Raw genomic sequence first — 27,500 nt, forward strand, 5'->3', positions numbered from 1 at the left:
GACAATGGTATGTGTGCGAAATTTGTTTTAAGGTTTAAAGTTAAAATTTAGAGTCCTCTGAAGAAAAGGTTGTAAAAGAATATTTGAACATAAATGCTAAACATTATTCCACAAACTAAAACAAAATAACTATGTGTTATATTAAAATCAAAACAATTATTGAATTTAAAATCAATAATGAAGAATAGTTAATTAATAAAATGTCATTTTGTGAAGTAATATGCACAATATTTAATCTTACAACTTTGATGACAAATACCTAAACGGTATATAAAAAGCATCCTAATGCTTCTATTGTGTGAAATTGAATAGAGCAATTTAATGTTACTGCTAGTGAGAAAAATGGGGCCAACTTAATACAGATGTCAACACAAATATTTATATTCCAATGCATTCCAAGTAATGCATCGGTAAGGTGATTGGATAAAATAACAAAGTGCACAAAACAATTTTAAACTGCTGCAGTGCCAAAAGTTGTTAGTTTAAGCCCAGATAGAAAAAAAGCCAAGATTGTCAATAAAAGTTATTCCAATTCTGAAGATTGTGTGATTTTATTCTAATTAATAGTGCACCAAATTTTGCAAAGCTCAGTCAAAAAAATATAAAAATGGATTGTGCATACGTCAATTTATATTAGTTATATTCGAATTCAGTCATTTCTTTTTTTTTTCAATGTTTGATAAGACTTTTCCTTCTAACTAAAAAACAGTCAAAGAAATGTACTATGGATTTCTTTTTCAGCAATAACTGGCGAAACATTTTAAAATACAATGGAGAGGTTGGTGCATTGCATAGACTGTTTTAGATGCATCCTCACATTTCTACAAGAACCTCTATTCATCCAGTCACACTTAAATTTTAACTAGCATTTGTAGATTCATTCATACAAATCTATTAAAGACAGTTTAGTCAAACTTGAGTGTGAAATAAAATTTTGTTTAATAACTGAACGCATCTGAAGAATATTTTTTTGTTTTCTTCTCTTTTATTCATTACAAATCCTTTTTTTAGGGGGAACTTTAATCATTACAATCTCAAGTTGTGGTTAATCTCTTACAGATTGACGCCTTAGAATACAATGCAAATTGAATATAAAAATATCTAAAATCAATAATTTCTCTTTTCATACTATGAAGTAAGTTTAAAGGTAAATAAATTTCACCCAGCAAAAACTGAAATGGTTAATGAATGAAATAAGATAATAAATACAGCAACAAACTAAAAATATTAATATTTGAACTCAAATGCCATATCAAACAAGTTAAAATATCAGAGCCAATAATTTTTGTGTCAATATTTTTTAATTGTTTGCTTATCCCATTCCATACACTATTTCATATATATTATAACTCAACACAATATATTAAAACATAAGTAAAAACTTATTTCAAATTAGGGCTATAAAACATACAGTTGAATGGCTACACAAATGTGTTTCTAACCCAGATTAACTAGAATTTTCTAGATTTTCTTAGGTCCTGTCAATAGTTTTCATTTATTCTCTTTTATACGTTTATTTTTGTTTCTGTTTAGACTCTCCTCTATAGACACACACCTCAATCATCTTATGACACACCATTATGAAAGTGTCAATTTATTTTACAATTTTACATGAACAGTAGATATAAGCATGATTGTATTGGTGTAGTCATTCAATCATATATGTTTATCTGAATACATGTCAAATAACTATTTTGAAAAGAAAAGAAACAAATAGAATATGTTAAGTTAAAGATTAGTATAAACAAACAAGTAAAATATTAGTTTTTCAATAATAATAACATTTAATTGTAAAATTCAACAACTTAAGATTTGGTTAATATTAAACACAAATTGTTTACATATAAATAAACATTTAAAAAACTAAAATATTTTGTTGTAAATATGATTTTCATTTATAAAGTTTATTGCACTTTATAGAAAATATTTGTATTATTTGGATTCATTGAACTATTCTCATCTTAAGTGTGATTTTAACAACATTTTGGTCAATGTAATCTCCAACCTTCTTCTGGTGTATCTTGTCGAACTTGGGGATGTTTCTGTCAAACTCAGAAATTTGGACAGAATTTCAAATAACACCCTTTAATTACTTCACAGGCGTGGCATGCTCTTGTTCCATCAGCCATAACTGGATAGAGGTCCTAAGTAATCCTCAATTGAATTTTTCGGTCGCGCACACTGAGGATTGAACTTTCAACCTTTCGGAGAATAACCACTGTGGCAAAGTGGTCTTTCTAGACAATTCTGGTATGAATTTTACGAGTCTTAAACCTATTTTATTTCTAGTTGTAAATATCACTATTTATTACCATATTAACATATATCTATCTCTCAATATATCTTAATGTTTTTTCTTATTACTTGTATATATTATCTATTGTTTATAATTAATGGTTCCCATATCGTATTAAATTCTACACTAGGTCTACATAATAGTTGGTTATTCCCCAGCATTTGTGCTGCTTCTTTCAGTTGTCTTACAATCCACCTTTCTTCTCTGTCTATGATTTTTATTTCATCCCATAAAGGTAGATGGTTTCTCTTTTCCTTCCAGATATGGTCAGCTATACCTGATTTTTCAATCTCTCCATGTACTATAGGTTTTCGATGTTCTTCTAACCGTACTTTTAGTGGACAACATGTCTCACCTTTGTATAGTTTTCCACATTTACATGGGATTTCATATATATAGTTCTTAGTCATGATTTTATGTAGGGAGCTTGACAAGCTGTTTCCAGAGAGTTGAATCACTCCTGAATAGTCTTGATTCATTGAAGTTTTTCAGACAAGCCCTTCATATATGCTATACAAACTGTGGTGAGTTTCTTGGTGGTGTCTTTTTGTGTCTGGTCTGAATGTCATGCTCTCTGGATAGTTGTTTCGGTGGAGGGTTTCTCTTAAATTGTCCATCTCCTCTTGATACATAGTAATAATTAGTAATAAATAGTGATATTTACAACTAGAAATAAAATAGGTTTAAGACTCATAAAATTTGTACCAGAATTGTCCACAAGGACCTGTGGCACAGTGGTTAAAATACTTGGAAAAATCAATTGTAAAAAGTGATATTCTCAGAGTTTGGCAGAAACATTCCCGAGTTTGACAAGATACACCTGAAGAAGGTTGGAGGTTACATTGACCAAAACGTGAAAATCACACTCAAGATGAGAACAGTAGTCTGATGAATACAAATAATATGAATAACCAATCGTCATTTCACAAATTCACAAACGTCAGAAAATATTTGGTCAAAAAACATAAGGAATTTAAGAGTGTGCATATATATATATATTTAACTCTTTAGTTTGAAGAGACGATACCAATAGATAAAAGGGTATCTGTAAAAGGAGTTTATAGTGAAGCAAGGGTTGCGCAATCCCTTACCACACCTCTCCTCAACCAACATTGCACAAGTTCAGTGGACAACTGGAAACAATGCTGGGATAAGCAGCTAAAGACTGGTTTTTATTTCAGAGTTTTCCTTCTCTTAGATTAGTTGCACAATCCAAGCTTAGTTGTATGTATAATTTTCATTTAAAAAGTATATATACAAAATATGACTGTAACATTTTAATCCATAGGAGGATATATGGATTTTTCCCAATAGTATTAATGAAAATGAGGTTGTAGTCTCGATAGAACTTGAATTCAAGCATATCCACATGCATTTTTAACCAAGCCATAAAGAACATCTAATGGCTACAATCTTCCTCAAAAATTATGAGGAAGCATAAAATGGCCATCATAAGATGAGAATAAAATATATATTTACATTTATCTTTTGTTTAAAAAAATTCTTTAAAGAAAAAAAGATTTGTTGTGCTTAGATAAATTAAAAGATATGCACACAGAAGAAGCATCAGATGTCTGGTGTATCATGCAATAAAATACCATTACAATATCAACTACACCATGATAGAGCATGCAAAAGAAAGGACACTCAGGCAACTTTGAAAAATAGAACAAATGGAATTGAAAATATTACTTCCCTTGTTGAATTTGTAGCAATAGTCATTGCTTTCATTGTGAAAGGATCTAGGATCTCCTATATCTGCAGAACAGTTTTAAATGAGGATTCATACAATAGACAAGCACCAACTTGCAAATGAAATGACCAAAGCCAGTAAAGAAGACATTCACTTCAAGCTTTTTGTTCAGATAATTTGCATAACCAACATCGTTCAATGCAAAAATATACACATTACATTACAAGATGTTTGCATTAAGCTTCTTTGCAAAATCAATGAAAATTGAAGCAAAGATTAATATTCATGAAAATAAAACCCACATGATTGATCAATGGAGGGAAAGATGAGAGCAATAAGTAAATTTTTGATGAACATGTAATCAAAGCTTATGGCATATTGTGATGGTTTAATTAAACTTTTGCAGATTTTAGCATATATTCATTCACACAAATGGGTTTGTTGATCAGAAAGATTTTGTAAACAGAAAGTTTCTGTGGGATTCAAATCAAGAGACAAATAGTATCAATCCATAACTTCACTATTTTTATTTTAGAACATATTTTGAGTTTTTTTTTAATGCTGAGATATGAACACAAGTTGCTGAAAGGTAGGGTAAATTCCAGGATCATACCTTTCCCAAAAGTGTTAGTGCATAATTGAATACGGTAGAATTTGAATTTAACATAAATGATTTCATCATCCACAAGAGTATCCATTAAACCATTTCCACACCTTTCTCTTTTGAAATCATTTTATTGTAGACTTAGATGAATATTTATAATCTTATCCTGCTGACAGATACATAGGTATGGTAAATTCATGGCATAGCAAAAAACCTGAAAATGTTCCTTCTACAAAATGTCTTAGTATGTATTGGTATCAATTTTGTAAAGTCCTTCAACCATTAGGCAATCAACTGTGCAATCTTCATGATTACAAAAATAAGGTCTTATACCTCTTCTCTATGCACAAATCATAATATTTTCTATTTCGGTCTCATTTAATTGTAAAAGCTTTTCTAATACCTAAGCAAATCACAATTTTTCATGCCAGGTTTTGAGAACAGCAGTTTTCATAAACTTTAAATCTGCACATATTTATTGCTAATCATTTTCAAATAAATTTCTAAAATGTTTAAAAAATTATTTTTAAACATTTTAACAAAAATAAACTTGGCTGAATAAGCACATTTTTACTGGTAACCTTTTTTCTGACATCAGAAATGATGATAGGAATATTTAAGATTTTCCATATCTCAAATGCCACACGACAAATTTTTTGTTGTTGGTATGTTGATAACTCCAATATCTGGAAACAGGAGATTATAATTGAGACCTGAATAATGTTAACAATTGTGGAGAATGTTCTTGAACATCACTTGACTTTACAGATTTTTAATAACTTCCATTATTTATATCATGATCATCAATCAACCGACAATCATTATACCTTACTTTCAAGTAGCCTTACTAAACATTTCAAGTTAGCCTTACTAAACATTTAAATGATGACTCATTAATAAAAATATGTTAAGGAAGACAATTGTCAAAATATTCCTTATCTTTAAAATTGGAGAAAAAAATTCAACTTATATAGATGTAATTGAATTTTGTGACCAAAAATGATTTACAAGATCCTCTTCAGTTTTTGTGACCAACTTCTCATTAGCCTGTTTTGTTGAAATATTTTTGCTTGTTGTATAAATAATGGTCTTCATAGAGATTTCCTTAATTTTCAAACTATATATTAAAACAACCCTTTTCTATTCATTCTGTGTACATGCACATATATCTAATGTTATGCGTGATATTTTAATGGAAAATCATTAAAGAAAATCCTACCATTAGATATATTTTATGTACAGTAGCATCCCAGGATACAGTGGCCCCAGGATACGTTTTTTTCAGGTTACGATGTGGAATACAATGTTTTTCCGGCCTTTGGTATTTGCCCCATCACATGGGGTTATTTATAATGTTATGTGATTATATACATGTTACTAATTTTTAATGCTGTATCCTGAAGTTCTACTGTAAATGTGTTTTCAGGTCATAAAGAGTTTTGTTTTCACTTTCTATACAATCACTTAAAACATCTTGGTATTAAAATGATACTAGAACAATTATCTAATTAGAGGGCTTGCTTATTAAGGTTGATAGTTCCAGATCGTTTATAATTTTTTCAAATCTAATTATATCAAAATTTATCTTGTCCTTATCTTTTCGAGAATGGCTGATTTTAAAATATTTTATTAAAATTGGTAAAAAATTAATCAATGACTGTCCCCACCCCACAAAACTTTAAAATACAGGCATTTTGTTTGTTGACATTTATCAAGCATGAACCACAAAAATAATCCTGTCCAACTTACATCTTCACAATAAAATTTTCATTTAAAATGAAAAAATTTAGTGATTTTTTTTATTTGTATTTTCTTTAATCTTCAAGATTAAATGATAAAACTAAAAGTTATTTTTCTGATTTAATCATTTAATATTAGCTAGAGGCTAACTTATGACAAAATAAATTTATTAAAAAAAATGATAAAAAGTAAAACATTAATATGTTTTAACTATATATATATATATATATATATATAGTTAAAACATTTTAATGTTTTACTTTTAATAAAATTCTAATTATTTCATTGTAAACATAGTCAAATTTATTTGAAAGATCATCTTTCACAAAGTTGTGCCAATTTTATTGACTCGAAATTTACGCTCAATAAGATTAATTCTATAGTTTCTTAAAAAGCTGATACTAATGCTAAAAGAAGTAAAGTGTAAAAAGATATTGTAACAAATGAAAACAGCAGAAATATACAACACTTCACTCTTAAGATTTTTATCAATTTCCTTTAGGAAAAAAATCTTAGAATTACTATCCAATGAATACCAAATTTTCTGATTATAAAAATAAATTCAAAAAACTATTTCATTTTAGAGTGGTGAGGTTTACTATGTAAATTTATAAAATGAAAACTTGTTCAAAATTCTAAGTGTTTGAAGAAAAGACAGATAATAACATTGACTCAAAAATGAATAATTATTTATTTTCAAAAATTTTATAATCGGAAAAATTGGTGATTAAGTGATAAGCTGAAAATAGAAACAAGAAAATTAGGGGAGGAAGGGGGATAGAAAGGTGTTGTATACATCTGCTAAAAAAATAATAAAAATAAATGAAATCAATAAGAATGCAAAGATTAAAGAAAAACTGAAACATTTTTCCTCATAAAGAATACAACAAATGTACTTAGCTGAAGTCTTACCAAAGTGAATTCTTGCATTCATTCAAAGTGTTTAGACTGAATTTGGGAAAACATTGAAGATTACGATAAGCAACCAAAGTAGAAAATATTGGAAAATGAAAACAAATCCTATAAAAAGTTAAAATAAATGACAATGTCCTTTCATAGGAAGACATCTAACCACAAAAATTTACCAAATTTCCATTACTAACAGTTACTATGATATTGTCTCATTGATTACTATACTCATTAACCCTTATCCTCGAATGGCGTCCGGGCCTTGATAAGTGGGGGACTCCTTTGTAAAAAAAAAAAAAGTAAAAAAAAATCTTCTGTCTTTGTGATAATCATCTTTTTTTAGCTCCTTACATCAAGCAACTTCACACTTTGTCTGAAGCAATTTCCATAAGAAGAATATAAAAAATGAACACTAAAATAACTTTTACCATGTTCAAGCATTTAATCTTTGTCCAATGAGTAATAACTCTGGAAAATAGTGAGGTAAGGACACATTTTGTCAAATGTTGAACAAGACAAAATCAAATCTGGAAATAAACTAAAATTTGAAGGAGAATATTATGCAAATATCACATTTGCTGGAAGAACTAAAAGGACTGATCATGGAAGACAAGATTTGAAATGGATTCGAAAGGAAAAATTTGCTAAACAACACAAGAGTAAATTGAAAAAGTAAAACTCAAGTTACAAAATAAATTCTGAGAAATATTTTATGAAGGTCTGTGTAAATTCAAAAAGCATAAAAGTATCATTCATATTTGTACAAAACAAGAAATTCTCTTTGCAGCCAAAGAGATAAGAAACAAAGAAATAGGTGTTCATTGGACAAATTCAAATTTGTGCTCTAGAAAACTATAATTATTAAGCCTTAATATTAGTCAAATTAAATGAGAGTAATTTTTTTTTTTTTCAAAACACAATTTATCAGAGAAATATTTAGAAATCCCAACTGATGGAAAATGTGCCTTATAAAACCAAATAAACTATTCCAGGGGATTGAACAACCCTGGCAATTTTTCAACAAATGATATCAATTTTGCAGTGTTATCTTAATCAAAAGTAATAAGAACAATATGCAGTGTATGTTAAAATATTTGAAAAGATGAAACAGTATGTGAATAGTTTTCTCGGTATTTCAGACAAATCAGCAATGTGAAAAGCCAGATTCATCTAGAAGTGTGTTATGCATGGCTATTTTAACTAACATCTCAAAATTACAGGCATTTTTGGGTTTACCAAAAAAATATGAAAATTTCCTTTCAAACATGCATATGTTAAGAGCTTTGTTTAATAAATTAAAAAAAAAATGAAAAATGGAATTGAACACAATGTTTAAAAGCTTTAAAAAAGAAAACATCTTAACATCTAATTTAAATTTAACACACCATAATCACCAGAAAAAATATAAGCAATTTGGGCTTAGGAGGTATTATTTTGCATAAAGAAATGGAGAAAAAAATAATGGCACACAGCTAGCTAAGGAAGGTAATAGTTAAATTAAAGTAAACATAGGAAGAAATTTCCCCGTAAAAATTTAAGATCTGGTCAGGGAAAAAAATTTATAATTCAAACTGATCACTCACTATTATTGTCCATCTTTGGTTCTAAAAATGGAATTCTAATTCTTTTGACAAATAGACTACAAAGATGGGCTATTATTTTTTTAAATTATGACTTCAAAATAGAATTTGTTCCATTAAATAGATAAGGATACACAGATGGTTAGATTAATAGAAAAACTATGGTTGTACCAGTATTAAATATAGAAATAGAAGTAAGAAACCAATAAAAGCAATGACACTAAATTTGGAGCAAAAGTGAAAACAGATACTTTTATCATAGATAAAAAAATTACTACAAACAATTTCCGTCTGTGATGAAATATAAATCACAAAAACGATTTTCACATAGGTCAGTATATGTTGAATGAAAACATTACTTAAAAATTGTGCTCAATGGCCAAACAAACATGAGAAACACAAAATCTTGCAGAGCTTGTACAATTGCAGTTAAGGTGCCACCAGTAAAATTTAACTCTTGATCAAAGAGTGACAGACACTTATTAACAGATGAAATAAAATGTTTGCAAAATGTTCTCACTTGTATCTTAACACTAAATCAAATGGTCATAAAGAGAGATTTATAAATACATTTAGCAAGCACCAAAAAAGTCAGATGGAAATAAAAATGCAACAAACAATGCAAAAAATGTATATACCAAGTGAAAAGATATATTTTAAAGAATACAAAAATAGATCAGAAATATAAAAGGAAGGCTTGATTGACGATGCAATTGTAATTACTGAGGAAAAATGTAAAATAAAGTGAGCTTTTACAAGAATTATGGCGGACAAATAATTTTTCAAAGATCCAGTAAAAAAAAAAACAAAAAGAAAAAAAAGAAAAAGAATCTTTACAGAAAACTAGTAAGTTGACCCCCAAAAGGAAAAATATATCTCATTAGATATTGTGATGTTATAGCAAGACCACCCCCACAAAAATGGACTAAACAAATGAAAATATAAAAAAAAGTTTATATTGTACATATCCGTTTTGGACTGAAGATCTCCGAAAAAAAAATTTCATTTAATTTGATCGAGTAGTTTTTTTTTTTTTACAGCGGAAAAACACGTTCTTATGGGAGTGCGTTGAAGTCAGCCATTGTGAAATTTGTTGAAGCTGAACAACATGCCATGGGGAGATAACTCCATGTAAAGTGCCGACATTTTTTTTTTTTTTTTTTCACAGTGATCACCACTTATCAAGGCCCGGAAGCCACTCAGGGATAAGGGTTATTGCAAGTACATTACGTTAGTGTGGAGATTTGATGAAGTGTTTACTTAAGGGGGCGGTTCGTTAGGAATTTGTTAACGTTGGACTTGAAGACATCCAAGTTGTAGTCCGGTGGAAAGCAGGCAGACGGAACACAGTTCCACAGGCGTGCAGTTCTAAGAAAGAAGCTTTGTTCATGGAATCCACGTTTTGATTTAGGCACAGATAAAGAGTGGGGGAAATTTTTCACAGTGGATTCAGCTAGACGGGTGTTTTTCGTGAAAGATTGGCGAGGGGGGATCAGAGATTGGAGTTCAGACGAGCACCTGCCATGGAAATAACGATAAAACAAGGATAGGCTCGCAACGTCTCTTCTGTGGGAGAGAGGTTGCAGGGTAGAGAAAAGGGCATCCCCCACTAAGCCACGAAGTCTATTTTGTACTCTGTCAAGGCAGGATAGGCTGTTTTTAGCAGCTCCTGCCCAGATCTGGCAACAGTATTCCATCCTTGGACGTACTTGGCTTTTATATAGATATAGAATTGCATCAGTAGTGAGATATCTTCTGGAGCAGTAGAAGGATCCCACCATCTTTCCAGCGACCTTGGCAACAGACTTCATGTACGTGTTCCATTTCAGATCAGGAGTAAATGTCAAACCCAGAAGCTTGTCAAAACACGGGGCCTCACCCAGACGAGAGCCATCCATCACAATTGATGCCAGATGGGGATCAGAGCATTGATGATGTAAGGATAGGAGTTTGGTTTTGGATGCATTAAAGGTAACCAGCCACATCTTCCCTCACTGAACCACGCGCTCGAGATCAGAGGAGAGAGAATCAGAGAGAACTTTGTCATTTACAGCCTTTGATGTGTTGCCGTAGATGGTCGTGTCATCAGCATAGATGTCAACGAATGATTTAAGTATGTGTTTAGGGAGGTCATTGATGTAGATCAGGAAGAGAGTTGGGCCCAGGATTGACCCCTGAGGGACTCCAGCATTTATATTGCAGGCCTCCGATTTTTGTCCATCTACCACTACTCTTATGAGCCTATTGGAGAGAAATGATTTAATGATTGAGAAAACATTTCCAGTTATACCGTAGCTGGAAATCTTGTGAAGTAGACCCTTATGCCATACCTTGTCGAAGGCCTTTGATATGTCAAGAGTAATTGCCCTAGAAAGGAAGCCTTTGTCAACTCCCTCCCCATCTTTAATTCTAGCTTTTCTTCCTAAAAATAGAACCTTTTGCTTGGTATCATAACAAATTGTTTTTTCGCTGTAAAAAAAAAAAAAAACTACTTGATGAAATTAAGTGAAATTTTTTTTTTGAGAACTTTGTTTCATAACGGATACGTGAAATATAACCTTTTTTTTTGTTGATATTTTCATTTTTTAATGTCTTGACTAAACTGTACAAGTACCAATTAAACACTTACTGTACTGTAAACCTATCATTTATCCATTTATTTGGAAGAATTAATACTTTTGATTTATATGTATATCTTATTTAAAATATAGTTTTTGAACATTTCTTTGTATTGCCATTAGTTTTGATTATAGCACTCAACATGCATTTCATTTTGTGGGAGTCAAGTTTTATGTTTAACTAGTTAACTTTGCCAGCTTATTATTGAAAGTTTTCTAATTTATCTTTTAAACAAGACCATAAAGAAATGAAAAAGAAGAAAGGAAGGAGAGAGAGATCAAACAATCACCATCCTCCCTTTCTGGACATTTTCTCATGTCTGGTCAATATATATTTCTTTCTAGTTAGTTTGGTTCAAATTGCTTATAGTCAGGGGGCATTTGTCATTAATTAATAGCTACTTCAGAAATTTTGCCAAAATTGATTTTTCACTTGTATGTGTTGGAGGTCATCATAGATAATCACTTTCAACTTGTCTTCCAAATTTCAGAGCCGTTTTAAGCGCGTGAGAGCGATTTTCAAATTGGCTGCCTAATTTACTGACAAAAATACCTAAAATCCCCCAAATAACCCTAAATGTCTTTATTTCTATTGATTATCTTAAGTTTATTATATTGCAATGTTCTAAATGTTGTATTTTTCCTTTGCACGGCTGCAGCTGGCCTTAGATTTGTGTTTGGAGCAATAGTAACCAGAAACGGCAATATGGAGGATGCGACGAGAAGCTGCACGATCTGTTTTCTACTGCAACTGAAACATCCCTCTCCAATATCAGATTGTGTAGTGAAAGATGGGGTAGAATTGGCAAGAACAGAAACATTTGTGATAGAATACATACATTGAAAATAGTTAGAGGAACAGATTACCATTACCATAGAAAGTGTTACAAATCATTCTGTAACACAAGCAATCTTGCAAAAGCTGAAAGGAGTCATGAAGAAGAATTAAAAGAGTCAATGAGCAAAAAGCGGGGAAGGCCAAGTACAAGTTTTGTATCACCAAAATCAAGGAAAACATTTGATTCAAGATCAAGGCAGAGAACAAATTCATGAAGTGTGCAGCGAGTCCATGGGGAAAAAATTCTTGGAAATCAAGAACTGTAGTCCAAGTGAAGATGTCCGTGCAAGACTAGCACTCCTTATAGATGCAATGGATGCATTTGCACAAGATTTAAAATACCACTTGACATGTTTAAGAAAAGAAACCAGATACCTTGAAACATCAAAGACTGCCAACAACCAACAAACAGAAAATGATGACATTGGAGGTGCTATATCTATTATTGAAATTGTCAACATTGTCCAACTAAGATTAACTAGCAGTGATACTTTTCCAGGCATTGATATGAATGTAATCAATGATGTACATTAAACTCCTTAAAGAACATGAAGTGCCAGTTCTAACTAGCAACTGCAAGCAGCTTTTGAAAAAGCGTCTTCTTGAGAAGATTCCTGGAATTGATTTTGTCAAGCGTGGTCCTAAACCTGAAGTAGTTGTCTCCAAGAAAATTAAAGACAAAATTGTTTCTCGTGAGTGTGAAGTGTCAGATGTAGATGAAGAGATGGAAATCCTAAGTAAAGCATCAAAGATAATTAGACAAGAAATAGATAGCATCAAAGATTGGAAATATCTAGGCTCATTTGAGGACTTTGAAACACCAAAAAAATTATTACAGTTAGTAAGGTGGATAACATATGGCCTACATACTAGTCTACATATAAAACGAGAAGAAGAAGCAGAGAAAATGTCAAGAAATTTAACTCAGCACATTGTGTCTTCATATAGATCCAATCGACAAGTAAACTACGAATCTGAAGATGGTGGTGGGTTCCAGAAGGATAAGCATACACAATTTACAGTTGGTCTGACCCTTACATCATATCAAGCAAACAGGTCACGTTCAGAAGTGGAAATGCTCAGAGACATGAAGGCGGCTGTTTCGTATGATGAGGTGGAGAGAATAACAACAAGAATGGCTTTGGCTGTAATGGATAATGTAAATGACAGTGTTCAGGGCATGCACATACCCCCTTTTTCTGCTTTAAATTTTGTAAACAAATTTGTTGAAATGGTTGAAGATATGGGGGCACAATATGATGAAATACGTGTTGTCTTTGACCAATATCGACCAGGATCTCTCAAACAAACCACAAGAGACAAGAGAACCAAGAAAACAGCAGCTATCCATTATCATGTTAATGACAGTACAGACATAAAGAATATAAGGATGTTTCTATCACATATCCAGACAAAGGCTGAGCTCACCAAATATCTATCACAGAAAGTACTAGCACACTAGCAAGGAAAGTCAAAGAAGGTTCTTGTTATGTACGACACAATCATAGAAGCTAATTGCCACCTTGCCAATGTTGTGTCCATGCCACAAATGTCAGAAGGAAGTCACTGCTTAGAGGAAGGTGACCAGTTGGTACTGCTTAATGCTGTGGACGTCAATCACAAAGATGAAAATGCTAAAGTGGATATATTTTCAGTAGATACAGGTGTCTTTGTGTTACTTACTGGAAACTATCCATTAATCCCGCCAATGACGTGCTTTGTTAGGAATAATACAGAGAGGATTTCAATATTTGAAAGCTATAATAAGCTCGGCATTAAGAAAGCAAAAGCATTAGTGGGATGGTATGCCTTCATATGGACTGACAACACTGGTGCATTTGCTGGGAAAGGAGTCACAAGTCACTTCAAGGCATTTATGGCATGTGATACCCCCCTGCTTGATACCTTTGCAGCATTTGGAAAGAGTACTGATGTTCCAGAGTGGGTTGTCAACCAGATGGAACGCTACATATGCCTTTTGTATAAACCTTCTGGAAAAGTGACATCAGAGAGTATAAAAGAACTGAGATGGGCACTCTTTGCACAAAATGCCAAGGAAGGAAGACAGTTGCCTCCTACATTAGGAACTCTCATACCGCACACACAAAGGGCATTCTACATGGCTTTGGTGTGGAATCTATTCACCAAACCATGCCCTAGCATTCCACCAGCAACTAATTTTTCATGGGAGAGGCAGGATGGTTATTTGGTACCTGTACTAAATATTAATGTGCCAGCACCAGAAGCATTGTTAGAGCTGCGTCAATGTTCCTGCCGCAGTTCCTGTATGACAAACAGATGTGGATGCCATAAGAATTCACTAATGTGCTCTGATGCTTGTGGATGTGGTGATGGCTGTGAAAATTCAGAGGACTACAATGAAGAAATAGATGACATTAGTGAAGATGACATGGAATGATATAGAAATGTACAATATAACTATACCTAATATATATATTTTTTTTCATTAAGAATACTTGAAAATGTAAATTATCTCTCTGCCGCAAATTACTATCTAGAGCAGTCTCTATAGTGTACCCATATATTTTTTTCATCTCAATTGGCCCAGTGTTTCTCTAGTTATAAGATTTGGAACATTATGCCAAATCGGGCTGAAAATTGTTTTTTTGCCCCTTCACGTCCCCAAATTGGGGGGTATCAATTTTTTTTTGTGCAACATTGGTAACCCAGCCTACCATATAGTACTGATAGGAGTATGAATGCCCACAAGGCAATTTCAGTTTTGAACCAAACGCTCCCCTTAATTCCTATGGGCTGTGCATTATTTTGGAGGCCATCTTAGGCAAAAGCGCCCTTTGTCTACCCTGTATCCAGTGATTTTGGTTTTAAAATATGGGGGCATTCACTATATGTTAAGAAAATCATTGAAAGACAACCCAGTTTCCTGATATTTTGGCAAAAAATAAAGTTTCTACTATATTCTCATGATTTTCGTAGCCATTTTGGAAAAGCGCCCTCTCGTGATAAAATATGATGCTAATAGTTGGAAGACAAGTTGAAAGTTATTCGTTGTGATGTTCTTGATCATATCCAAGTGAAATTTCAATTTTGGCAAAATTCTTGAAGTAGATGACAACTGCTCCCTGACTATTATCTTGAAAATTAATCAGATAATATTTTAAGATTTATCTATATTTTATTAAATCACTTCGAATAATTACTGTTAATATTGGCAAAATTATTACATATATATGGGAAAGATAATAAAATTACAAATAACACTAAATAATAATTTATGAATGGTTTTCAAAAATAGTTATGCAAACGTCAGATAAATGAAAAATCTTTTGCATTTATTAATTTAGAAGATGCAACAATCTGCACACCTAGCAAAAATGCATTAGTTTTATATTTGCACATTTAAAATAACGAAATGATTCTAAATAAGCTAAATTCAATTCATTAATGTTTTTCAAATAAGCAGTCAAAATTTATTAATAAACTGAATCTTTTCTTTTTTGGTGCATCACAAAACAAAAATTAAATTTTCAATACAACTTTACAAGCAATTTTAGAAATATTAACAGAGCATAATACATTATGTTGTATTTCTTCTATATAAAGTCAGTTGTTTTCTAAACTTTTGTCATTACTTACTTCCTACAAATCAATATTTGATTCTGATTCACCAGATCTTTTTGGTAGATCATTGCTACATCTTGATAAGAATTGAATTGTTTCCATAAAATATTTTGATCAAGTAGATGGCATCTTAAAATATTTTGAATTCATGTAGATGGCATCTTAAAAAAATTTTTTTTAATGAGAATGGGGCTTTTAACTCTGTATTCCTCAACACAGACTTATCATTGTTGAAATAAAAATTATATTTTGAAAAAGAAAAAAAATTGCAAATAAAAGCACTACTGGGTATTGGTAGTTATTAAAAATATAAATCTGCACGGAATGGGAAAAGTTATAATTAAACGGATGTTTAATTTGTCTTCTTTACTGGAAAAAAGTGACATTAAATTTTTATTATAGCTTCATATAATTTTAATTTAAATTAATGTAATTTAATATATGATTTTTTTATGTTTGTGAGGGTAGAAGTACTACATGCAAAAAAATATTTGCATGCATCACACAATCAATTTAGTGCTATAATCAAAACTAATGGCCAATACAAAGAGAATTTCACAAAAATATGTCCTTGATAAATTTAGCAAAATTGACTTTTGATGTAAGGGTTGACAAACTTGATGTACACAGATTTTTTTTACTTGTGTATAGTGAATCAATATGATCTTTTAATAGATTAACTATAAAAGATCCATCTAAATTATTGAAGGTAGATTATTACATTGAATAAAATCAATCTTCCAAAAAATAAATATTTGAATCATGGAAAAGAAAAGGATATATAGAGTGAGGAATATAAATACTTTTTTAATGAAGTAAAAAGGAGAGAGAGAGAGAGAGAGAGAGAGAGAGAGAGAGAGAGAGAGAGAGAGAGAGAGAGAGAGAGAGAGAGACTACTTAAAATGTTACCGAGATATACAAAAGTAATTTTACGATGAGCAAAAGAAAATTTCGTTTTCATTCAACAAAAACGTATGCGAATATATAAATAACGATTTTCAAATGGATAAGAATTGAAGGGAATACTATTTGAAAAGGAATAAAGCTTTATGAAACAAGTTCCAGTGAACAACCTATTTTGGTTTTTGGTTTATACATTTTTATCAACAGCAAAATGATCAATAATAGAAACTTATATAAAACCATTCTACTAACCAGTAAATAAGTTGCTTACTGAAAAGATAGCTCACTGGTTTGAATCCACAACAAGCATGCACTAAAATAACTAAAGAAAACACTAATTCGTAGATATGCAACATTATACCTTTGTTAAATGTAGATCAATGAGTAGAATGGTGAAGAAACTGAAAATCAAATAAGATAGATACCTGAAACAAATTGCCAACTCTCTAAACTTTTACTGACAATTTTGGTTTTTTATACTTAGTTTTCTTGCCGTTTCTGTTATGTAACAGGATAAAATAATTTACTATGAAGTTCATTTTTGCATATACATTATCCTATACTTAAAAATAAAAATGAAATGAAAATTTTACAAAACCATAGATGAATACTATCGTGATAAAAAATGCACTTAAATTGTAACAATTTTACTTAATTTTATAAAGGCAAAAAGTAAAATACATTCATTTGTTTCTGTATTGAACTTATTCTTTCACTATTCAAATTTGGTTTAGTAAAACTGTAATATAGAATTAAACTGAACCTCATGTAACATTATTTCCATGTTAACATGGAAACATCTTAAAATAGTCAATATACATTTTTTGTATCATCCTATTTAGTTTGAATTATTTTCTTAAGTACCAAAACTTATATTTTGATGCATTTTGAACTAGCTTGTTCAATAATAAACTAGATGTTCAATTTTTTTGAATATCAAATATGCAGAGAAAGTTGCATTTTGGTTAACAGTGAGCAGATAAGCATTCGAAAATCCTTGTTTTTGAACCATTTTTGGATTAAATGTAACTTCTTTAGGTTGAGCTTCTGAAATTTGGCTTGTCAATTGTGATAATAGTTCTAGGTATGTGCCTAAAATTTAGATTGAAAATATTTAAATAAATAATATTTAAATTTTAAAGTTAGTTTTAAAGTCAATTTCTAAAAGCCATCCAACATATGTCAACAAAAAATAAAAAAAATCTAGTTTATTTGCTATCAGTAATCACCATTGACCAATACACAACTTTCTCTGTATAAATATATTTGATATTCAAAAGAATTTGAAAACCATACCTTAAATTAAACATTTCTACAAATTTAGCAATTAATTACAACTTACAATATGTTTTAATGTATCACCAAGAGTATACTCTTCAAATGTTTGAACAAATAATGTGAAAATAGAAATGACATATGGACTATAATTTTTATAAACATTTTTACAATCATTCTTTCATTGTCCATCATCTATTTGCTCTCGCAGTTTACACGATAATCTAATACGTTGTGATAAAAGACAGCTAATAAAATAGAATAATTGAGATGATGAAACAAATCATAACAGAGAATATCTTAAATCAATAATTAATTTTTTTTAACTGTCCTCAAATTACCATAAAAACGTTTTGATAAAATTATGCTTTAATTAATGACAATACTTTTAAATTATTGATATTCAGAGTTCCTGTAAAATCAGAAATTAATTCTGTCATCAACATAAATTTCCAGCAAAATAATGCTGATGATAAAAATGTAAAGAAATTTTTATAAAATGATTAAGGTTACAAATGAAAAGTATAGATACATTTTATATTCTAGCAGTCGGTGATGCAACTACTTAAATTCAATAGAGGAAAGAAGATAACATTTTACATGTTTTGAAAGTTGTAAGAAATGACACAACAAATTCAGAAAATAGACGCGCGCATCATCATGCTGCCGGAAGAGTAATCAGAAATGCACACTAATCAGGAATTCAAGTTTTTATTAAAATCAACAAAATATCTCACAGGTAATAATTTCACTTGAACAAGCAAGTTACAAAAACTGAAAGATTTTTTAATGAAAATCAACGAGATTAACATTCTGAAATATTATTCACAAAAAAAGTCTCAAATGACATAAGCTAAGAATAAGATCTATGAACACATTTATAGGATACTTTAGAGTTAATGTTACAAGATTAGTATTCCTAAATAGTTTGATATAGAGTGATAAAATAGTCGATGCTATATCAAGAAAGTGAAACTTTTAACTGGGTATATTAGTCTGGTAATAAGCTTTACCAATAAAAATAAAGCAGTAACTATGTTTTTTCATTGGTTATTACAAAACTTAACTTGAGAATATATCATATCAATATAATTAGTTGCACTATACTAAGGGTGTAAAAACAAAACAGTTTAACAATTTTTATATAGTTAAAAAATAGTGTTATAGCTGTCTACCGAAAAATGTGCAACATTGAAAAGAGTTTCTTTTCCTTAGACTTTCGAAATATTTTAAAAATAACCTCAATATTTTTTTCTCAAAATTTTCTACAAAAAAAAATATACAGAAACTATTAAATTCGTGACTATAAATGAATTCTTTTATACAAAAATTTTAAAGGAATTGGCTGTATTTCAAAAATAAAGAATTGGAACCAAAAAAGCCAAAACTAGTTCTAATATTCTTTAAAATAATGCGTAAAATTCATACTTTTAAAAAGTTATTCAAAAATATTTAAATAGTAAACATGATTGACAAATGAGATTTCAATATTACCAACTTCAAAAAAAATATAAATTTAAATTAATTTATAAAAATATATAAATATGAAAGTAAATATATTAAGTTTTATTTTTAAAACTTCTTTGTTCTTCATCCACAAGAGTATTGAAAAGCATAATAAATTAGTACAATAAATATGAGATTCTGCCAAAAGGAAATTGTATAAACTTTTTAAATTACACTTTTCTAATATTTAATTATTTAAAATATGCATTTATTTATTTTATTCATTTACGAATTATTGGAGAATTAATATTTTCATCTTTTTAAATATTTACTATTCCAGCTAAAATTAGAAGAAAATCTATTTCAATCTATAAAACTATAAAATAGATTTTCTTTTAATTCTAGCTGGCATAATTAGCAAGCACCAAAAATTGTTTCAAGAATTCAAGTTATTCTTTTAAGAAAATCGAAATCAATAATAAATTAATGAAAAGAAAAATGCATAAGCTTAAATGAATAACACTGAATTTTGATCTCAATCATAAATGATTAAAAGAATTTTAAGAATTAAAAGAAAGAGAAAAATTTAAATCCTATTATAAAGTTTTCTTAATTAAAAAATTTAAAAAACAGCCTTCCTTATTATAAGCAGTTTTCTGAAGAAATAAATTCCATTTAGTTTAAATTATTTTCTCTCATTTAGAATATTTGTTTATGTGAAGTGTGCTCTACTAAATGTTGTCTTCATCTTCTACCTCATCCACACCAGCTGCCACAGCTTCGGTTGTATAAGCCACGGTTTCATGCTTAGCCAAAATCCTCAATAAAGGACGCAGTTTCAGCCACCACTGGTTCTTGGGGATACGTTTTCTGAAATTCACATTAAAAGAATGATAAAATAGAATGTATGACAATCTTATTACATGAAATAAAAACAATGTTTTTTTTTATGTTATGGCAATAATTTACAAAAAATATTTTCAATATTTTTTAATAAAAATAAAGTTTGGTACTTATACAGAATAAGGACTGTGTTATTGTCAGACTTTTCAAAGCAGTTTACATACAACGCGGAATGCCAAACAAAAGTTTCATTTTTTTTGCACAATTGCTGATCAATTTTTACAATGAAATATATTATTGATGTAATTATGAAAATAATCTAATAAAAATAAAAAATATTCTTTTTGTGGTTATGAAGAAAATACAAATAATTATTGGCTAATTTTTCTGAAATCTTAACAACATTCAAATCAACAAAAAACTCATTGTAAGGAAGTCATTTCATGAATAAATATTTTTGGAATAACAATGTAAAAAGTTATTTTGATTTTTTTGTGTTTAAGTGATTTTTATTTGTTCAAACCAAGATAAATATTTAGTTTATACATATATATATTATATGGAAAAATGCGCGCATGAAAAGTAATATTCTTAAGATTTTATTAAACCTGGAAAAGTAAAGGACAAGAAATTCAACCTGGAAAAGTAAAGAACAAGATATTTTAGTAAAGTAAAAAATAAGAATTTTTTAGACTTAAAATATTGCAGCTAAAAATAAAATTTGAATATTGATAAATATTTTATTTATCATTTGCATATGTTGTTGTTTATTGTTGAGTTAGAAAGGGTGTCAGTCGCTGGATTGAACTTATTTCCCCTCTATTATTTGCATATATTTATGTAGGGAAAATTGTTTGAATAAAATTAATTCATTAGTTAGTTAGTTAGTTAGTAGATGGAATTAATAATTTTATAATTAACATAAAAATTAATAATTTTATTATATCATAATTAGGATCATTTAATTCATTTTTATGTAAATTATAAAATTATTAATTCCATCTACTAACTAACTAACTAATCTTAAGAATATTATTTTTCATGCGCACATTTTTCCATATAATCCATGATTTTTCCAGGCATTGCTATTGTATTAATATATAAATTTATAATATTTATTAATGATTGTCAAAAAAAATTAGCTCTCAAACACACATTTATGCAATATTTATCATTCAATCACAGTAGTTCCGAGCCAGGGTCTCTACCGAGACTGCGGTTCATGAATTCGTGATCTGTATAGAGCGTAAACTAACAAAAAAAGAAGATGGCACTCGGTGTCTTTTTAGATATCGTTGGAGCTTTTGACAACATACCCTTCAGTAGTATGTTCAAGTCGCTATGAGAACTCAATGTGCCACCAGTACTCATCCGATGGATTGAGTATATGGTGAGGCACAGAACAGTTCAAGTAGAACTACTGAGGGCAACTGTTAAAAGGGAAGTAGTTAAATGAAACCCCCAAAGTGGGATTTTATCACCTTTACTATGGAACTGTATGCTGAATCCTCTTTAAAGGAGTTCAAAAATAGGAATATTTATGGCCAGGCTGATGCTGATGACATCGCAGTGCTGGTCGCGGGTTCAAAAGCATCATTGGTCAGACGCATTGCCAAAATGGCATTAAATATTCCTAATAAATGGTCTAATCGAAATGAATTAGAATTCAGTAGCCGTAAAACAGAAATTGTCTTGTTTACATATAAAAGGAATTGCCAACTTGGTGACCTTTTTCTGAGTGGACAGAAATTGAAACTTTCGCACGAGGCAAGGCTGTTAGGGGTAATCCTGGACAGTAAGCTAACCAGGAAAAGCCACATAGAAAAGATTTCCTCCAAGGCGACTGCAGCCCTTATGCAATGCAAACAAATTGTGAGGAAAACCTGGGCAGTTAACCCGCATGTAATGAGGTGGATATACATTGCTATGGTATGTCCCATTTTGTCGTATGCATGTGTTTCCTGGATCCGCGGGACAGAGAAACTGTACTTGAGGAAGAAACTCAAGAAGGTACAAAGACTTGCTTGTTTAATGACTTCTTCAGCATATCCGAGCACACCTACTGGAGCATTGGAGATGCTGTTGAATATCCCTCCGAGTAAAGAATTCCTGAAGGCAGAAGCGATACGGGGATCCTATAGAATAGATCTCATGGATCTGTGGTGGTCAAGATCTGTTGGGACTACTGGAAAAACAAAGAGTCACGTGGATTTGTGTAATGAGGCTTGGAAGGAACTACCACTCTTGCATGTGCCGGGTGACCTTATGACTAAAACCAGATCATTTGAAAAGCATTTCACGTGTATGGTTTATGACAGAACGGGCGCAAGAGATTACGAAAAAGAGCTGGAAAGCAACGTAATCAAATGCTATACTGATGGATCTAAAATGAATAATAGGATTGGTGCGAGTGTTTATATAGAATACTCAAACCACCTCACCTGTCAAAAATCTTATTATCTTGGTAAACTGAGGACGGTCTTCCAGGCAGAAGTCTTCACCATAGAGGTATCATCGGATACAACACCAAACACCAGTCATGAGCTGGCACCATTGGTGTGGTACCAAACACCACCCCCACCTTCACCGAAGAGCAGGATCTCAGACCTAAGTCTGACAAGTCAGCTCTAACATTCGTGAAAACATCACGACAAAAACCGAAGAAGAAGGAGAGATAGCGCATGTTTAAGGCTTTTGAATCTGAGGTTCTGATCATGGAAGAGGTTCAGCAACAGGAAATAGCTATCCATTCAGATAGTCAAGCAGCTATTAAAGCATTGGAGAATAGTATGGTAAGATCGCAAACCGTACTGTGCTGCATTGAAAATCTAAACCATCTAGGAAAAGAAAACCGCATATCTATTTCATAAGGAGAGTTAAAAAAAAAAAATTAGTTATTAAAAAAAAGTTCAATTTTTTAATCATAAAAAAAAAATGATACATGGGATGGAACCTAAAATCTTTCCACCAACCCCCGGTACTCTAACCATTACGCTAACATGTCATATTGGCAAAATCGCAGTAAAAAATATTTATATACAAAAAAAAGTTATGCAAAATAAAATAAAAAAGCGTTCGTCACTTACATATGTACTTACTCTCCTGTTTGTGAACCCACATATTTTGTTGTAACTTTTTTTGTACTGAACCAATTTTCGAAATTCTTTTTTCAAAATGTAGCTAATGAGGTGTTCTATCCAACCATATAACCTATTTGCAATTTGGTTGCGCACGGAATTAGTGGTAGGGGTTTGAATGTGCCTCGATTCATTCAATTTTGGACTTAAAAATATATTCAACCACTACCGTGGTTGAATGATAAATATATATATATATATATATATATATATATATATATATACATATAGATACACATTTATATATAGATACATATAAAACCGTATATACATATATATATATATATATATATATATATATATATACATATATATGTATACATATACATATTTATACGCATATATACATATGTATACATGTAAATACATACATATATATACATATAAATATATATATATATACATACATACGTATATTTACATATACATATATTTATATATACATATACATATATATATACATATATATACACATATATATACACATAGATATATATATACATATAAATATACAGATACATATAAATATACATATATATACATATAAGTATATATACATATGAAAATATATATATATATAAATACATATACGTATATATATAAATATATATACATATAAATATATATACATATAAATATATATACATATACATATAAATATATATACATAAATATTTATATACATATACATATAAATATATATACATAAATATTTATATACATATACATATAAATATATATACATAAATATTTATATACATAAATATTTATATACATATACATATAAATATATATACATAAATATTTATATACATATATATATATACATATATATACATATATACATATACATAAATATATATATACATATAAATATATATACATAAATATTTATATACATATATATATATACATATATATATATATATATACATATATACATATACATAAATATATATATACATATAAATATATATACATAAATATTTATATACATATATATATATACATATATATATATATATACATATATACATATATATATATATATACATATATACATATACATATATATAAATATATATATACATATAAACATATATACATAAATATTTATATACATATATATATATATATATACATATATATATACATATATACATATATATATATACATATATATATACATATATATATACATATATATAAATATATATATACATATAAACATATACATATGTATACATACATATATATGTATAAATATACATATAAATATATATATACATATACATATAAATATATATACATATACATAAAAATATACATACATATACATAAAAATATATATACATATACACATATAAATATATACATATACACATATAAATATATACATATACACATATAAATATATACATATACACATATGAATATATACAGTGATGATCATATTTATTGGCACGGTAAAATAAAAGTTAAATTTTGTCTAATAAATTCTAAAAAAGGGATTAAATTAAAGAAAATAACAAAGTATATTATGTATTTTTAACTGGCCTTTCCGATGCAGCAATCGGATTTTAGAAAAAATAAATAACAAAGGAACAACAAACATAATTGCAAAAAACCTTTGTTCAAAATTATTGGCACGATTTATTTAATAATCAATTGTATAGCTTTTGGCCTTGATTACCTTCCTCAGTCGCTTTTCATAGTTTACAACCAAGTTGTTGCACTCTTCAGTAGTAATTTTAGCCCACTCTTCCTGACAATAATCCTCCAATTGAATAAGATTCTTAGGCTTCCTTTGCATTACCCTCAATTTTAATGTTCGCCATAAATTTTCAATTGGATTAAGGTCTGGGCTTTGTGATGGCCACTCCAAAACATTAATATGATTGTCCTCAAGCCATTTCTTAGTCAGTTTAGCCGAATGCTTTGGGTCATTATCTTGCATGAACCACCAACGACGACCAAGTGAGAGCTCTTTAGCAGAGTCTTTCAGGTTTTCATCCAATATTTTAACATAATCTTCCTTTTTTATGCTAACTGTGACCTTAACAAGTCGCCCTGGTCCAGAGGCAGCAAAGGATCCCCAAAACATCAAACTGCCTCCACCGTGCTTCACTGTGGGTATGGTGTTCTTAGGCAGGAAAGCTTCGCCAGATTTTCTGTAAATATAAGACACTTTATTATGGCCAAATAACTCTATTTTCGTTTCGTCAGTCCATAGAACACGTTTCCAGAATGCAACATCTTTATCAATATGACGTTTTGCAAAGGCTAGCCTTGCTTTCAGGTGCATAGGCTTCAATAAGGGAGTCTTTCTCGGACGACATGCTTTTAAACCAGCTCTCTTCAAAACTCTACCAACTGTATGTCGAGATACATTCACTCCAGAGGTGCTCTGTTCATCAACAATCTCCCCAACAGAGATCCTTGGGTTTTGTTTTACTTGACGAACAATTTTCCGTTCATCTCTTGGGGAAAGAATCCTTTTTATCCCTCTACCCTCTAAACTCATAACGTGGCCTTGCGATTTTAACTTGTTTATTATGGCTCTAACAGTGGATTTGGGAAGGTTTAGCTTCTTTGAAATCTTTTCATAGCCCTCCCCATTGGAATGGCATGCTACAACAAGCTTCCTGACGTCTTCGCTGTGTTCCTTAGTTTTAACCATGGCGATTGAAAATTATAATTTAGTCACTTATAATAGTTTAAATAAATCGCTATCTAAAAATTATCTGAAAAAAATTATTCACTCAATTAGCGTTAAACAAGCATAATATGGCTATAAAAAAGTTCAGAAAGCACGTAAACCGGAAATTGATTGATATTATACTGATACTAAAAGAAAAACAAAGTCGTGCCAATAATTTTGAACAAGGGTTTTTTGCAATTATGTTTGTTGTTCCTTTGTTATTTATTTTTTCTAAAATCCGATTGCTGCATCGGAAAGGCCAGTTAAAAATACATAATATACTTTGTTATTTTCTTTAATTTAATCCCTTTTTTAGAATTTATTAGACAAAATTTAACTTTTATTTTACCGTGCCAATAAATATGATCATCACTGTATATGTATATGTATATATATTTGTATATGTATATATATAAATATACATACATATATATACATGCACATGTGTATAAATATATATACATATGCATATATTTATAAATATATATACATATGCATATATATATAAATATATATACATATGCATATATATATAAATATATATACATATGCATTTATTTATAAATATATATAAACATATATAGAAATATATATACATATGCATATATATATAAATATATATACATATATATATATAAATATATATACATATAAATATACATATATACATATATATATATAAATATATATACATATAAATATACATATATACATATATATATATAAATATATATACATATATATATATAAATATATATACATATAAATATACATATATACATATATATATATAAATATATATACATATAAATATACATATAAATATATATACATATACGTATATATATACATATATAAATATATATATACATATACGTATATATATATACATATATAAACATATATATACATATATAAATATATATATACATATATAAATATATATACATACATATATAAATATATATACATACATATATAAATATATATACATATATAAATATATATTCATATACAAATATATAAATATATATACATATGCAAATATATATACATAAATATATATACATATACAAATATATATACATAAATATATATACATATACAAATATAAATATATATACATATATAAATATACAAATATAAATATATATACATATACAAATATAAATATATATACATATATAAATATACAAATATAAATATATATACATATATATAAATATATATACATATACAAATATATATATACATATACAATTATAAATATATACATATATAAATATATATACATATATATACCTAAATATATAT

General features: G+C 29.2%; 1 protein-coding gene across 5 annotated transcripts in view; it reads right to left on the reverse strand.

The window, feature by feature from the left end:
* The window catches only part of LOC145296052 (ATP-dependent 6-phosphofructokinase-like), a 224,438-nt gene that overhangs the window by 11,911 nt on the left and 185,027 nt on the right, over positions 1-27,500 (reverse strand). For 2 of the 5 annotated variants that reach the window (XM_080142108.1, XM_080142107.1), the window contains one exon: positions 20,261-20,375. In XM_080142108.1, coding sequence (XP_079998234.1) covers positions 20,261-20,375 — 115 coding nt within the window. Of the gene's footprint in view, positions 1-7,245; positions 7,282-17,145; positions 17,186-20,203; positions 20,376-27,500 lie in introns of those variants that run through there. The other 3 variants (XM_080142111.1, XM_080142110.1, XM_080142112.1) reach the window with 3 other exon arrangements.

This window comes from Euprymna scolopes, chromosome 16 (assembly GCF_053919585.1).
Source record: "Euprymna scolopes isolate OS-2025 chromosome 16, ASM5391958v1, whole genome shotgun sequence".
NCBI lineage: Eukaryota > Metazoa > Mollusca > Cephalopoda > Sepiida > Sepiolidae > Euprymna > Euprymna scolopes.